This window comes from Ctenocephalides felis, unplaced genomic scaffold, assembly GCF_003426905.1.
Source record: "Ctenocephalides felis isolate EL2017-DRISC unplaced genomic scaffold, ASM342690v1 CF-g0.4_SCAFFOLD_01886, whole genome shotgun sequence".
Classification (NCBI taxonomy): Eukaryota; Metazoa; Arthropoda; class Insecta; order Siphonaptera; family Pulicidae; genus Ctenocephalides; species Ctenocephalides felis.
The window spans coordinates 134,369,307-134,387,209 of record NW_020538040.1 but is presented as its reverse complement, the minus strand read 5'-3'; the positions used below and the strand labels follow the sequence as shown (position 1 = coordinate 134,387,209).

Sequence of the window (17,903 nt, the reverse complement as noted above, 5' to 3'; positions counted from 1 at the left end):
TTGGCATTGGATATGATATATTTAGCAAGTTGATCTTAGATTTTACAAATTAATTCACCTAAGATTTGAACGTTAACAATAATATTATTAAATAAACAATGTTTATCAAATTATTAGTAAGAAATTATAATTGTTAAAAGGCAATTAATGTATGGTACTAGATTATGAAAATTATAGACTAAATTATTGAAGCAATTATGTTGTGTAGCAAAATAAGTGTGATATTGTTCTTTTACCGTAGATACAATATTATTTTTTTTTAATTTCTCATACTGCTTATGCTAAAAAAATGGATCACAAAGGCAGGGCATCAAATATAATACTAAAAAATATAGGATAGGATAGAAAAAAATTTGAACTTTGGAATTGTAGACGTGGGTACAGGACAATATATATATATATATATATATATATATATATGTAGATATGTATAGATATTTATATATATATGTGTGTGTGTGTGTATATGTACTAGCAAACCCGACTTATATATATATATATATATATATATATATATATAGGGTGGTCCTTAATATGAACATTTTAGAAATTCCTTGCTTCCAAAGGCTCAAATACTTCCAAATTGATAAAAAAAATCCTCTATAAGTTTTAGCTCTTAATATTGTCTTTTAGATAGTGCGCAATTCACAATCACTTTCACTTACAATTGCAACTGCCGAAAAATAAATTCTAAATTAAAACTAATTAAAAATTACCTAAAAACTTCAAGATAGAAACGCCTATTAAACTGTCACTATAATCCCTAGAAGCAAAAACTAAAGAGATCACTTAATAAATCAGTTTTTCGAAAAAATGCAAGGAGAGTGAATATGTATTCGGTAAAAACTTCAGAAAACTTACAGATAAATAATGACGATAAATAAATATTTTTCTTAATTTTATGCATCTTTTATATTTTATGAAAAATTTTTACTCTTCCTAAGGGGGCATCAAAACAAATTTTGATACGCACACCCCACCCCCCCCCCCAAGACACGCGACGCCTCTGCTCAGAGCAATATATCTTGAAGCAAGATTGCAAATATAGATTGAATAAATGAATCTCATACTAATATACTGAAATACATTCAGCAAACATTTGAAATATTTAAAAATTTCATTGAGCACACGAAATAATTGAAGCTGCAAATAAATTTGTCACAAAAAGTACTACTACTGAATATGAAATCAGAGGTGACAACCTTTAAAGATTTGCTACGTTTATGAACTAATTACTGAAAAAAATCTTATCGTAACTCAATATGTATTTGAATTAAAAAAATTTATCATCTATAAGCTTTCGAAAATAAAATTATCAACAATATTTGAGAAAAAATCGAATAATTATAAATAAGATAAAAAAATTAATAAAACAAAATCAGTACAGAATGCATTAACAAGCATAGTAAACATTAATTTTTAACCATAAACATTATTTCCTATTGAGACGTAGCAAGGACTTGCCGAGTTTTTCAATGATATCCATGTCGACGTCTCGATAAAACGCCTCTTCGAAATACTTGTTCCGTTTGAACATTTTAAATAAACGTTCGCCGTACTTGCGGGTTTCCAAATGCTTGTCCATTAAAAATTTGGCCATCGTACTAAACATGCGTTTTCGTGTATACTCATTGCTGGTGAGAATATTGTCGGTACCAGCCAACACTGCGATGCACACCAGGAGACGAACGGTCGCGCAACGCACCAGCTGATTCTTGTGACTGTTACGTAAAGGTTACAATTTATAACAACTTAGATTATAGGATTAATTGGCATTTAGCTTATTTATTTGAAATTAAATATATGTTTCATAATGGTGTATCGTGTATCAAATTAGTGCATCGACATTTATTGTCAAATATCATTGGTAACGTAATTGGTAAAATAAGCAAGTTTCCTTATTCGTGAAATTTTTATTAGCTTTAATCAAAATATTTCGTACATTTTTCTTTGCGACGTGTAAAATCTTTTGCCAAAATCTCGTGTAGAAGCTTAGCTGAAATAAGACGTCTAACTGTTTAATTTTTTTTATTGAAACAATTTTCAACTTTTTTTCATAATTTTAAAAAAGACTAATTTACTGATTGATTGGATTTTAATATCAGACAAAAAGCTAATAAAAAATAGAACGTACTATTAACTTGTCAGACTTTATACTATGTATTTAATTTAATACTATCGATTGTTTAGATAAAAGAAAACATGCTACTAACTTAGTTCATGGGGTATTCTAGTGCAGAGGCATGAATTTGAAGTCATTTTAAAATTATCTTAAAAAAACGCAATAAATTATTTCACTATCCATTGTTTATAATTTATTTGTCAACGTTACAAGAGTACAAAAAAAGTAAAAAAAAAAATAGAAATTGTTGATGTGGAGGGGCTTAAAAAATAATCCGAAATGAAAGAAAAAAGATTATTAACCTAGAATGATGGCGCAATGACATATACTACAGACAAAAAATTTAAAAAATACAAAATGGCTATTAATTGAAAAAAAAAACATTTTTTACCACTTTTTGAGTTGGTCGATTTTTTAGGAATAGTAAAAATTTATATTTGGGGAAGAAGCTAAGAAAGAAATCTATAAAAAAAATCTCTGAAAATTTCAAGTTTAGCAAAACTCGAGAAATCGTACGAATATTGAAAAAACAGTTTTGAGAGAGTTTAGCAAAGTAAGGAAACACAAGAGGATTATCGTGGTCAAACTGCTGCATCTCCAAAAATAATTTATATTTAAAAAAATCCCCTCGTACATATACCCCCTTGAATGATAATAATGTTTTCACTGTTTCAGTAAAATTAACACGTCAAAATACCTAAATCTTGATCTAAAACTAAGTGATATATATAACCTGTATTTTATAAGGTAATTCAAGAAAAACCGATTTGCTAAGTTTATGTTTTCTCGACGTTTCAAATCATTCTGAACATTTGAGACCAAATTTAGAAATGGAATGTATGTGAGCCGATTTTGACATGTCTGCGCCGATTTAAAAAATTTGCAAACCATCCGATGAAGCTCGAAAACAATTCGCGGTGGTTAGTTTTGCCCGAGCCAGTTCTTCCGGATTTGCAGAAGTGTAAAAATTTTCGCCCAAGTTTAGAAAAAGTTTAAATAGAATCATTACTGAAATTCAACAATAGAACCCCTTGCTAAAGTGCATTTTTTCGAAAAAAAAACAAAAAAATGGTTTCTTAAAAATTTTTGAACACTAATATAATTCAGGTTGTAATAATAATCTTAAATAAGCTTACTTGGTTTTGTCTAAATATTACTAAAATGAACTTTAAGTTTAGCGACTTTTAGTCAAAAATATTCAAATTATTATCTTTCACGAATATATAATATTTGCTTCGAATTGAAATATTTAATTATCTTCTAAATAAATAAAAGTTTATACCGTTGCGTTGATGTATAGCTATCATTGCTGCATTTAGAGTAGTACCTACTAGAAATATTTTTTGGTGTAAAAATGAAGAAAGTTAATCTGATGACGAATCATATAGTATTATTTTTTGTGTACAACCAATTTTTATATCAACAATATTATGAACAATTATTTTCATTAGTAAATAAAAATAATATTTATATTTAAAATTTTAGTTATTTATATATAATGAACGTTTAGGAAATTATAAATATAGAAATTTAATACGCGATGAAACGAGATTTTTATATGAACTTCGCAAAAAATGATTTTCAATGTTTCCACAGGTTCACATGATTTATTATGTTTGTAAATAATATAAAATTAACTAAAATATTTTTGCGAAGTTGAATAGCAAAATAGATCTAAAACTACTGATCGTAAAATAAATAGATGTTATTTAACGGGTTCATAAATTTCAATAGTTTAAACAATAAAGCTAATTAATAGTATTGTGTTTCTTGTAAATATAAAGTAACGGTACCACTTGTTTGTATAATATAAATAGGGGGTATTAGATTTCTTGTTAACTATTCGATCAATAATCAATTACTCGGATGTCACTTGTGCACACACATGACAACACAACTACAAACTATACTAATATATATATATATATATATATATATATATATACAGTAAACCCTCGCTTTACGCGGCTAGTGCGTACCGTGCAGTATAGGAACCGTGCTATAAGAAACTCGTATTTAACATACAATTCAGACTAATTCGTAGTGCGTTCTATGGAACCTTACATAGTGCAGTACGGGAACCGTGTTATGAGAGACTCAGAGTTGGTACAAATCGCACCATTTTTATCGCGTTGTATGGAGACCAAGAAATACAACTTGAAGTAGGAGAAATACGGACGAAATGACGTGTAGGACATTGACACTTTATTCAAAAATTGGCGCGACGCAGTAGTCAGCTCAAACGTGTTCTTAGGCGGCTATTATACAATAGGGTATGTCTAAAAGATAAAAGTCGATAACAAAATTTACATCAATACCCTTTTGCATAACGAACTTATGGGCTGTTGACCAAATACCGCGTAATAAGAAGTCCGTGTAGTCGGAGGGATGTCGGATTTTTAGCTACGTGTAGTATGGGAACCGTGTACCCAGAGTGCCGTGTAAAGCGAGGGCCTACTGTATATATATATATGCATATATAATCATGCTTTCCTAACTTTTACAGAAGAAAAATTAAAAAATAAATTCTCATTTCTGTTTAACATTACCTACAAATAATTTCAATATAATGAAAATGTTTAATATTGTTCGATAAATTTATGAAATAAGAATTGTAAAAATCGTATAATGGTTTTGTATCTGTTCTTAAATTTATTGTATTTGGAATCGTTATCAATAATTTTCAGCGTTTCGTGGATATGGAGATATCGATTCCAAATATAATAAATTTACGAACAGAAAAATATTACACGATTCTTACAATTTTAATTTTTATAAATCTTTATATTGGCAGGAGTATTTATAATATATAGATATGATAAACAAATAAAAATAAATAGAATCGTTTAAAAATTGATTTGAAATTTGTAGTATTAAAAACTACTCACTAGGGTGAACATTTATTTTCTAGATGCATTTTCAAACATAGTTTTTCGTACGTTTCGATATTTGTTGAGCGTTTGATTTGGAAAATGTACTGAAGTATTTTGGCATAAACAAAAGTTGGCGCATATAATCAGGATTGTAAAATAGTAAAATATTAAAAGATTTTATTATTGAAAAATTTCGAGTAAAAAAATGAAAACCTAAGAATAATACGGGGTAACGGCTAACGCATTTTGATTTCATTCACTTCAGTTTTTTAGGTATTTATTTTTTTACTCGAATTTTTCAAAAATAAAATCAAATGTTACCAATTTGCAATTCTGATTAAATGCGCCAGCTTTTACTTGCCAAAACATTTTAGTACATTTTTAATAACTAAACATTTTCCAGATAAAACATTCAAAAAACATCGAAACGTACCAAAAACTACGTTTGAAAACACATTGAGAAAATACATGTTCACTCTAGTGAGTAGTTTTCAGCACTATAAATTTTAAATAATGTTCTTAAGTTTTTAAAAGAGGGCCACTCAAAATCGACCAATTTGAAAAAAAAAATCAGTTCAACAAAAAGCAATTCTTAGAAACTTAGGGAATTGTATTATTATGTTTTACTGTGGTACTACTAGAAATGTTATTCACGTTACGGTTTCAAAGTTGAAATGAACAAATTAATATAAATTAACCATGATAACCAAACAATGGTTCATAATATCACGAAAGCTCTAGGTTGCATTAAAAACCTTATAATTTGCAAGCAACGTGAGATTTTTTTTTTCTCAATTTCTTCAGGACAGTTAAGATCAATACTATCACCCCGTTTTGGCTTGAAGTTAAGTTCTGGTGCACCCTGTATATATATAATATACCACATTTTAACTAAAAACGCACATTTTTACTAGAGAATGTGTAAACTAGCAGAAATGAAATAGAGCCAACTGTGAAGAAATTTTCGACATATACTTTCATTTCAGAATCCAAAAACCAAAAGTTTGTCTCGCAAAGGAATGAGATGTCATTGTGTTTGAAATTGTTTATATGAGTAAAATATATATTTGTTGCATGCGTGATATATTACCTACAAATTAATAAACTCACCTAGGTCCTTTTGAGCAGAGAGCACGGACAGCATGAAAGGGTGGTATGTAGGTGACCATACGGTCCAATGCAATATTGGCATCCTTCCTTATGAAACGATTTGTATCAGCTGTTTTGCAAAGTAATAAGTCAACTATTTCATCAAATTCCTGAAAAATAAGTGAATAAGTATCTTGAATAAATAATGTAAAGCTTAAACATGTGAAAAATGAATTTTCTACTTAATTGACAAATATTTATGTAACACAGACCAATGTATGTATATACATTGGGTAAAGTAAAAAGAAATCCATTATTAATAGTTAGCTTCAATTATCTGTTTATAGGGTTGTACAAATCCGATCAGGTTCTAGGCGGCGTGAAAGATGAGATTTCGTACTAAAAACTTTTTTGGCAGTTTTGTAATTGATTGGCTCAGTTTTGTTTGAGCGAAAACTCAAGCCAGTTGGTTGAGAATGAGAATAGTGTTTATGGTCCTGATACGTAACAGCCAATTATGCAAAATTTTGGTTTCGTCAATTCATTCGGGTAATTTCGATGTCAAAGACGCACGCGAACTAGATGGCCAATTGCCTAAAATGACGACAAAATCATGAAGTTCAACTATCATGGCAATCGTTTTCGATTGCCTAAGAACCAAAGATTTTATAAAAAACGTTTGTCATTATTTAAATAAACAGGATACAAGAAGAAGCTCGTTGTATATGTGCCACACAAAAACCTGCTGCGAATCGCCGCTGAATCGCAGGGAATTCGTCCCATTTTTGGAGCGGTTGGAGACTAGTGATAAAAATTAGATCATTCAAGACAAAGTGAACCGAAAACCGTCCGCGAAAATTGAATCGCGGTGAATCGGCAAAAATGGTGGCAATGCCAGAATTGAAATTTGGTGTGATTGGCATGGAATTATGTACTTGCCATGAGATTCACATGGTGATCCTGCTCGGGCTCGGATCGTCGTCGAGAGCTTATACACCATGCCCCTTATACACTATGTTTTTTTCTGAACAAGTCACTATAAGCTAATGACATCTCATTCGTTATGGTCGCAACCGATTTTTTTTTATACTCATTTTTCCGTAATTATGTTGCTTGGTTGACGATAGTTCGAAGACTAATTGCCTCACAACAATGAAATCTCTGAATTATATTAATTATGAGTCACTGAGCACGTTATGATCATAATGAGCGCAACATCCTCGCAACAACCCTTTCATTCCACGAACTAAAAACGCTCAAACCCAGAAAGGCACAAACCGACTTGCTTTTCACGCTTACTTTCTTAGCTTCTCCAGAAAATTTTGATAGAGATTAGAAAGAACTATATCAATATCATTAACATAAATATTTAGTTATTTAAAATTCATAAATAGGCATACAACACGTTTATAAAAACGTATGCAAATAAGCGTGTTCAAAACTTTTACGTTAATTTAATATAATTGTGAAAATAAAAACAGTTCTGAAACAAAGAAATAGCTTTGGAATCGAACTACATCTACAAGTTGTGTAAACGGGTTCATGTCAAAAAGAAAATTATTAAAACTTATTTTTCAGGTTTAGTACACAAACAGTATTCATTATGTTGGGATTTTACAATTAAATTTTTATCTAAACAGGAATATTTATTCACTTCCCATAGGACTCAATTAGAGGCATTTGATTCATACTGACGACCTAAAGAGGCAAATTAGTTTTGGGCTCAAGTATATGAAGAGAAAATGAGTAAAAACGACTAATGATTACTATAATTAGATATAAGCAATAAAACTATGAACAAACCGGCCGTTTTGTTAATTTCATGGTGACGAATAGCTCTCCAGATACTTCACAAGCAACTCGACAAGCCTGGGATCTAGGAGACCTCAACATCTGAATTATCTTCCTGTTAACAGCCGACATCTCCTGCTCAAGAACCTCGAACTCCAAATGACGAGACAGTTCCACGATTTCTGTCATTCCTTTCATTGCAATCTCCCTGCCAATAAATTGCATCGTTTTTTTATTCTAAAAGTTATTATAAAAGCTAATAATAAATACCAGTCATCACTATTAACGTGTGCAAGAGCTTTGGAAAGAGATATAGGTTCTACATTCGTCGTGAAAGTCGAATTATGCGTACTTGAAGATTCCGTTTCTGAGCATAACATATGATCCTAAAAATAAAAATAAAATAATGAATAAACAAAAGAAAATATATATATATATATATATATATATATATATATATCCGTACCTCTCCCATTAGTCCCTGAAGACTGCGCTTCTTAGCCACATTAGGTTTCGTACTACTTTTGTCGTTATCTTTACCAGTCAAGTGCCTGCCTGACAGAGCACCAAATTTATTAGCACGCCTCTTACAGATAGAACCTGACGTTGGTCTGGGTTCTCTATATGCCAAACCCTTACTGTTTTTATGCGAAGCTACCGAATAATTATCGTTTTTCGGGCTAAAGTTCACAGAGCTGCTAAAACTCAGTTTACTCATGGCGGCACTAATATTCGATTTTTGCTTATGAGCACGCGGCATCGACGACTTCACCTGTCCGTCATCTTGGTAGTTCGAGGAAACCAAATCTATTTCATTGCTGCTATCTGAGAGAATTTCTTTAGGAGTGCAATACCAAGACAAATCCATGCCTTTAGATGTTATTGGTGTTATTTTATTACGAGGAGTTAATTCATCGGAATGGACGAGCTTGTCGCATGACTCCGATGTCGCAAAATGATGCGGAGGCAATATCCGTTGAAGAATTTGCAGTTCGGGTCGATCCTGGTTGTTCAGCGCAGGTAAGATGAAAGGTTCACTACGAGATCTGGTCTCTGTGGAATAAAAATATATAAAAAAATATATTTATTTATTTATTTATTTATATATATATATATATATATATATATATACATATATACTCGTATATATATACAGGGCCGGTCCTGCCTTGAATGCAATGCATGCAAAAAATGCGGGCGCACGCCTTAGGGGGCGCCAAACGAGGTTTGGAAATGGAATTTATAATATATTATTTTTTATTTTTTTAAATATAAAATCCTGAATACCTAATAGATTATGATAAACAATCCAACTTAACTATGAGTCATAAAAGGCATATTCAGTTTGCAATGTGATATCAATAGAAACAATTAACCAAATAATAACTCTGCAAATTTGTAAATTATTGTTCTGCTTATTGTTTAATGTACCCTTAAATTTTTTTTTCGTTTGAAGTTAACATGGAATCGAAAAAGAAAATATTTAGTGTTCAATCCCGTAAGAGCAAACCTGCGAAAGTTTAAATTAATTATTGAGCGTTATTGATCAAACATAGCAAGCTGATTTAGTTAAAATGGAACTTATTAAAGAAATATATACTAATTATAATAAAGAAAATGGAAAATGGGGAATCAGTGCTCAAAAAATGGCTTGTTTATTCCGTAAAATTGTATTTTAACTTTTGTTTTTGTTGCAAACATATCACATCTGATGAACTTTGAACGTTGAAGACATGCGTGGTTAGGTTTATGGAGCAAATATGAAAAATGAAAGCAAAATGTACTTAGGAACAAAAATCTTTGAGATTTTTTTACACATAATTTAATTATTAACTATGCAAAAATAATACAGATAAAAATATAATTTGTTTGTTTCAGTATAGTTAAGGAAATATGTAATTTCTTTGCATCTTTTACAAATCTTTACTAACACTTTAAAAAGTTTAACTTTAAAATAACAATCTGATACTCTGAATAAGATGGGAAAGTAAAGCTGAATACAATTCGGCCCTTAAGATACCAATAAGGAGAAGTTTAATTCTATTTTAGATATTGTAAATAATGAAAAAATAAACTAAAATAAAATTTAATTTGAAACATGAAATACGAGTGTTATGTCTTTTTTTGCTCTTTTGTCGTGATAGGTTGCTCTTTAGAATAAATCGCATAATAAATAAGTTAAATGTTTCAAAATCACAAATATTAATATTACACCTACGTTAGAAATAATTAAGATTTTGAAAATATTTGATTATGATCAACCCCCGAATAGCCTCGATTTTTTAAATAAATTTAAAATCAATGTATTTTATACGCTTTTAGATTATATCTAATTTTTTGTGTACTAAAGTGTGTGCGCAAATTTCCAGAATGATTTATAATTATTATTATTTACTTTATTTACTTTACTTTAATTATAATTTAAAAAAATAAAGTAAATGTTTATATAATTTCAATGAAAAACTGTTAAAACAGTTAAATATATTTGGGGGGGGGGGGGGCGCTAGAACAAATCTTGCATGCGGGCGCTGAGAACCCCAGGACCGGCCCTGTATATATATATATATATATATATATATATATATATATATACATAGGAACCGAACAACAATATATACATATTAAAACTCATATCATCAAGTTGGCAACTAAGTGAGTTCGGACTTTTGTTAGAAAATCAAATATATTTGTTTCGTGCAACTAAATAACTTTATTCTGTAATGCATTATCTGTTATCCATATTGATCAATGACTAGTAGATCTTTCAAGCAACATTATTATATCACTTTCATAGAAAATCTGATTTTTATTAGGAAAAAACTGAATCAGATACAAAGACCATCACAACCATTGATTTTTTTACCATTCAAGGAGTTTCGTGAAGATTTAAACAAAAATAATCAGGTCAAAACTACTTGGTGGATGTGGCAAAACATTTCAACAAAGCACCAATAATTTTAGCGAGTACCCAAATTTATGTTACGTCAATGATGAAATGAACCACAGTTACGATTTATCAACTCGGGCCGCTGTTCTTTAACTGCATTGTTTAATTTCGTTAGTTCAGTTAGGTGGTAAGAGTACAAGCAGACAAATTCCTTTGGAACCAACTGAAAATGGACGACGACCAAAGCAAAAATTTGCCAAACCAATTTCGATACTGCTGTTTCTTTGTAATCTTAAGATGCCTTCTTATCTTTGCAGAAATAAAAAAGAAAAATATGGCAAAAAAATCAATTTGATTTTCCATTTTTACAAACAAAAGATACAGACTAATACCAAACGTATTCACCAAAAAATACCCTTTGTGTTAAGCTTATTTTAAAACTTATAATTTTGTGTCGAATTAAAAGGTTGGCCTAGTATTTTACTTTGCAGACCAATAAAATACCTAATTAATTTAAGCGAGAGATTGAAATGTCGTAAGACAACTATATCAAACTAAAAAAAAATTGCATTTGCCAGGTTTGAATTTTACATTTGTAGATTCAATCAGTTAAGTTATAATAAGGTACAAGGTGCTTTGTAAAGTACTAGTTTCAATAAGAAACGATGGCAAAGAAGAAGGTGCGAACACCATAAATTATAATTTTTTTCATGCTGAATTATGCGCGATTCAAATATTTATTAAAAATTGAAGTTGATGGTCTAGCTGACTGCTAAATGTCGCTATAGAGCAGCGTTTCTCAAACTTATTTTCTCCATCGCCCCCTTTGAAGATCAAAATTTTTGTATCGCCGCCCCACCAAATTTTTTATACAAACTCTGAAAGTCTGTGAGATTTGCTATATAATTTTTTGATGATATCAGGTTTTCACACAGCTGTGTGTCCTTATTTTCTAAAAACTCTACAACAGAGTCAAACAGATTGTAAAAACGGGTCAGACAATTTCCTTTCGATAGCCAATTTTTTGGTAAAAAACTATAAAATGGTATCAAAATCATTTAAACACCATGGTAACACGACCAAACTTATAAAGTACCAATTAATCGTTGGGATACAAATTCTGGTGAACTTTAAAATGTAAAGTAAATAAAATTACAAATGCCCCCTAACCCAACGCCAACAACCAACATTTTTCACGAGGCCTTTCATCGCCCCCCTGGAGATCAATATCGCCCACCAGGGGGCGATATCGCCCACTTTGAGAAAGACTGCTATAGAGCAATGAATTTTCACAAAGTTTGAAAGACCAATTAAATAAAAATTATAAAATTATTTGCTGTTATCAGCGGGCAAACTTTAATTTTAAAAAATTCTTAATATATATTTGATTTAATATACATATATTAATTTGAGTTTCTATGTAAATTCAGTTTGAATCAATGCCATTTCTTTAACTCAAATCATTGAAGCCAAAATAAATATACTACTGGATCAGAAAATATTAAGTTAAATTAGCAAGAAAAACATTTTTATTCGCCTTATTATTGGCCCAAAAAAGTGCGTGTTTAACCAATCGAGATTACTCAATACTTATATATACTTCCATTCAGAGGAATTAAAAAATTTCGTGTATCGCATTTTTGTGAATTCTTCAACTACATGGTCTTCTAAAAGATTTTTGTCTTTTTGACCGAATTGATATTTTTCTGCTATGTGATATGAACAGTCGAAGTGGTTAGTAAGAATGAAAGAACATATGAACTGATTACACAGGTCAACAAAGAAAATGGTGCAAACGATTTTAATACTGTTTTTAAGTATATTTGGGGCGCTGATTTCAAAAATGACATTGGTTTTTTTCTATGAGCTTTAGTTTTGAAGATACAATATATATGATATATTTTACGATATTAGGTGCGCAACTAAGTTCTCGCTGTTTTTTTCGATGAAAATGTAACTTTATTATAAAAAAAATGCATCAATTGAGTTCGATACAGTTCTCCAGTGATGGTTTCACTCGGTTTCAACAGCTCATAACAAATAACACCGATCTGGTCCCACCATATGTAGAACCATAACCTTCGAAGTGAATATTCGGCCGAACCGAGATTTTCTCGTCTTTGGATTGCTGTAATGTATTTATTTTTTATCACCTGTCACGATGTGATGAAGAACCTCTTCTTTTCTCGCCGCTGGAGCAGTTGTTTACAGGCGAAAAAACGACGTTCGACGTCTCTTGGCTTCAACTCACAAGGAACCGAAGTTTCTTGCTTCTAAATCATCCCCGACGCATACTATAGCTTGGAAATGGTTTGATGGGTAACTCCTAATTCTAAAGCAAGATCTTCTTGAGTTTGGCACGAATCCTCTTCGAACAAGGCCTTCAATTTAGCGTTTTTGAAGGTTTTGGCCTTCCTTCACGAGGGTGGTCGTCAACATCAAAATCACCATTTTTGAAGCGACAAAACCCCTCATGGCATGTTGTTTCGCTCAGAGCAACATTTCCGTAGCTCTCGATGCACTTTGCTGCCGTTTTTTTTTTAATGGAAGACGAAAATCAACACTCCCCGCAAATGACGATTGTTTGGCATAAAATTGGACATATTCACTTAGCCAGAAGTATATAATGCAAAAACGAAATCAATTAGGTGTACCAGCAGTTAGTTTACTTACTCTAAGCTTGCTTCAAGACGTTTTGGATTTGTCAAAATCGACCAACCCTTACTGATAAAGCCATATACTGACAAACAGCGAGAACTTAGTTGCGCACCTAATATAAGGAACGAAAGTACAAAATAGTAATACAATTCAGAATGTTATTGTAATGAGATATGCCTACTTGTACATACAAACTTATAAGACCCATTCGGCCTTAGTTGGGACATTAGTTGACACTGTGAAAAGTTCTTTTCCGTGACGACCTCGAATGGACCGGGTTTCGGCAACTTCTTCGTATCTCAAAAACTAGAGCTGATACAAAAAAATGGTTTGCAGATTTGAAATCAGCGCAAAAAATACTATAAGAATCAGCTCTAACATTTGAGGCACCAAAAAAAAAACTTTTTTTTGTTGGCCTGTGTTATTAAAAGTTTAAGTATTAAGTATTATTATTAAATACACACACCTGCAAAAAAACTTGCTAATTTTATGTTTGCTCGCCGTTTGGAGTCATTCTGAATCGTTTGAGACCAAATTTGGAAAAGGTAAGTGTGATGGGTAAGTGCGCCAATTTTTGACCTTTCGTCGGCAATTTTTCAAAAATGGCTGTACCGATTTTAGAATTTTAAACGTCATTTTTAGTAACTCGATAGAAATTCGTGTTGTTTCTTTAAAATGAGTAAGGATAGGGCGGGGCATAAAGGTTCAATTTGACTTCGAGCAATTATATTGTAAAAACCAAACCAGTTGTTTCACAACAAGTAATACAAATTAAACAAATAACTATCAGACTATGTTCAGTAAAACTCCCAGCTAATTCATCATTGCAGAAATGTTTTTTGCTGTTTTTCAAAAAGAAAATACCTGTTTTTTTCTAACCCCATAAGCGGGTCGAATAACTTTTTAATTCACTATTTTCTATTATTTACCCTTTCGCCAGGGTCAGATGTGTTAATTAAAAATTAACAGTACATTTTATAAAAGAATTAGTTAACTTATAATTAAAAATAATATTTAGGTCTCGAAAACTAAGCAACAAAAAAACTAACAACGAAAAAAAGCTTTTGTTATAGAGTTTCAAACATTGCTCAAGGTGATGAATATACCTCTTTTTCCCTGTACTTTTGAATATTGTTTTTAAAAAAATTCTTAACTTTACTTGTTTTTGAGATATCGATAGTGACCCTCCGCCACTGCTATTTTGTAAATATCTAAAATTATCTTAAATTTTTGCAAAAAAAAAAAAAAAACAGAATTTAAAAAAATCTGTAACCCGACAATGTACCGCTTTCACTTCAATTATGAGTACTTTTCTACTTACTGCAATCGTCCCACTTTGTTAGGTTTCCATAGTTTGCTTTAGTATCGCTCAAGCCGTTTGCTCTGAACTGTGCTTGTAAGTTCATTGGAGTCTCCAGAGGTCTTTGGGAAAAGCTCCGTTTTAAGTTATCAGGACGAGAAATCGAACCACCAGTTTGGGAATTAGCGATGTATGCCATTTCAACATTGGAAGAGTATGATAGACTATTACTTTTATGATTTTCAGCAGGTCCCGTAATCAAAGCTTGAGGCCAAGAACGATTGTGTAAATAAGACGGACAAACTAAATAAAATATGGAAACGGAATAAGATTTCTGGCATAAGTTATTTGATAGTTTTCTTCAGAACCTAAATGAAAGCAATTGTATGTTTCTATAACTATTTCCATTATATAATTTGCTCAAAATTGCTTTCGCAAATTCATAAATTTGGCAAGATTTGACATATTTAGAAGTGACCATGTTTTTATGCAGCCAATTTTTTTTGCCTAAAATGTTTTACCATTTTTCATTCTTTATACGATGCTCTTTAGTTTTAGACAAATCTCAGTACAGAAATAAAATTATTATGTATCAAAAACTGAATTTAATTGAAATCATAATTAAATTGTATTGTATTTTTTACCACAAAAATTAAAATTACTCGGGAATTGTTTATATATTATATATTTTCTCAAATTGTGATTGAAAAGTGATTATTCTCGAAAAGATTTCACTGAAATATTGCTTTAAAAATGATGATGTATTAATTATGATACATCATCTTTTGTAGTATTTTTTGTTCGAATTCTTAAGGGGTTACACCACTGTAGCAGTAAAAAAAACGTATGTTTTTGCCATTTTTTTTCGGACGCAAGGAAAAGTATTAAAATCATGACATTAGAGATAGTTATTTATTGTACTTTGAAGTAAGAAAATAAAATATAATTGTAAAAAAAAAAATTAAAAATGGCGGTACCACATCCATTTCGGCGAGCCGCGTCAAAATCCGCGGCACGCAAAATAACTACAACAATTTGATTTTTTTTCACTCTTTTCACATTTATACTTTTTCACTTTTTTCACTTTTCACATTTTACAGTATATTTAAAATTACATTTTTAAGTGCCCATCATAGAAGATCTTCTATATGTTAATTTGTTCATCAATTATTAACAAATTACTAGCCATTTTTTTCGTTGAAATTCGACGATTGAATAAAGTGCTCGCCAAACAAACAAAAATCGATATTTTTCAAATCCGCTATGATGGGCACTTTGAAATGTTATTTTAAATATTTTATTAAAAATTCGAATAAAAAAAGTTCAAATTGTTGTAGTTATTTTTCGTGCCGCGGATTTGACGCGACTCGCCGAAATGGCTGTGGTACCGCCATTTTTATTTTTTTTTTTACAATTATATTTTATTTTGTTACTTTAAAGTTCAATAAATAACTATCTTTAATATCATGATTTTAATACTTTTCCTTCCGGCCGAAAAAAATAACAGAAATATACGTTTTTTTTTTACTTCTACAGTGGTGTAACCCCTTAAGGCCGTCACTTTGAACCAGTAAAACAATCAGACCATTAGAAATCAATTAATTTGACAAGTAAATAACGCTTTACCATAAATATCCAAGTTCTTCGAATGAAAACTTTCACCAGCAGCATTATTCACTTGTGTAGAAAACGGCACATACGACGGAAACACGTGTTCTTCCGCCTTATGCTGGCCAGGAAAGAAATCAAGTGAATTTTGCTCACTGACTGGTGATAGCAAATAATTGTCCGAAACATCTAACTTCTCTGGAATCACAGGCGGAATACTCAATTGCTCTAAAGGTCTCGTCACGAAGGTTTTACTTGTTTGTGTAAATGATTCTTTGGTGGGTGAATGTTTTTCCTCAAAAGGTACATCGTAATCACTTGGAAATTTGAATGTTTGATTCAATTTAATTACTCTGGGGCTAGATGTTTCTTCGTGTGTGATTGAGATTGTCTTAGCGTTTGGTCCAGGATCAATCGTGATCGGTTCCAATTTGCATTTTTCCAAACGTTGATTTATCGTACTAATCTGTTGACTTAATGCTGTTTCTATAGTAGCCTTCGTGATAGTTTGCTGTTGACTTTTATTTACGGCGTCCGCCTCCACATTTTTTAATTTAGCACATTTCCTTTTAGGTTTTCTATATTTTACCTTCTCCAAAAGGTCAACCGTCTTATTTAATACTGGCGTAGTAGCCTGTGTCACATCCTGCAATTTTGCGTCATCGGAAACTATCTTATCATCGAGGGTTAAATTCTCTATAACGGATATATCAACTGCGCAAATTTCTAGGGGATTGTCTACTTTGGAAGATTCCTGCATGTCAGTTGTATGCATTAATTGTCAATCAAAAATATTGTAAATTACATTTATATAACAATTACCAGGGATAAGGTTTCCATTTCATATTTTCATTTAATGATAGACATTGCTGGAATGCAAAAATAATACACAAAATAGAGAATATATAGGGCTTAGGCCAAAGAATAAAGCAATTAGACATTGTCAAAAAAAAATTGTCATTTGTTTTAAATATTTTTTATCTTTCCTTGAATTCGTATAATACAACTTTATACTAGGTATACCATTTTTGCTACAAATGCATCACCTTTAATGTACATCTAATTTTTGTTTGCGTAAAAATAAAACGATGTTTTAGTTACGTCAGGTGACGTTTGTATTTTCAGCCAAGTTAAAGTTAAAAAAATCAATGTTGGCGTCCCAAAGAGTTTAAAAGCAGGTCAATATAAAATGGGTTGGAAAAGCCTCTAGTTTCAACAACTAAGGATAGCACAAAAGGTGGACGAAACATTTTAATATACATACTAAAATGCACGCTGTTCAAGTAGGTGCTTACTAAAAAGTGGAGGACTACTAATAGAATCTATAAGGTTGTTCGGAAAGTCTCTTCGCTTTTTTACCACAAAGGAATTCAATTACATTTCTTTAAACCTAACATTACACTTAAGCCGTATAATTATTATATGATTTGAAAGCTCGTATTTTAAGATTTGTGTGTAAAAAGTTCTGATCAATTACACGCAGTAGTTTTTGGAGCGCGTCACTTTGAATACGGAAAGAATTAAGCAGCAATTTCGACATATTTTACTCTTTTGCTATAGAAAAGGTAAAAATAC

General features: G+C 31.0%; 1 protein-coding gene across 1 annotated transcript; it reads right to left on the bottom strand.

Moving 5' to 3' along the window:
- Nucleotides 1-1,432: 1,432 nt before the first annotated feature.
- LOC113375942 (TOG array regulator of axonemal microtubules protein 2-like) lies at nucleotides 1,433-8,906 on the bottom strand. Its single transcript, XM_026615877.1, has 5 exons — nucleotides 8,342-8,906; nucleotides 8,146-8,261; nucleotides 7,888-8,083; nucleotides 6,106-6,254; nucleotides 1,433-1,721 (listed from the first exon to the last, which is right to left on the bottom strand). Exons 1-5 carry the CDS (start codon nucleotides 8,741-8,743, stop codon nucleotides 1,433-1,435), a joined length of 1,152 nt encoding a protein of 383 aa, XP_026471662.1. The 5' UTR covers nucleotides 8,744-8,906.
- Nucleotides 8,907-17,903: the final 8,997 nt, after the last annotated feature.

What these genes read in the sequence shown, in the direction of transcription:
- LOC113375942 (XM_026615877.1), bottom strand. Translation starts at nt 8,743, where the DNA reads ATGGATTTGTCTTGGTATTGCACTCCTAAAGAAATTCTCTCAGATAGC. An exon ending in TTCAGGGACTAATGGGAGAG is followed by an intron (nt 8,262 to 8,341) that starts GTACGGATATAT and finishes TTTTATTTTTAG; the next exon opens with GATCATATGTTATGCTCAGA. An exon ending in TGAAATTAACAAAACGGCCG is followed by an intron (nt 6,255 to 7,887) that starts GTTTGTTCATAG and finishes CTTATTTTTCAG; the next exon opens with GAATTTGATGAAATAGTTGA.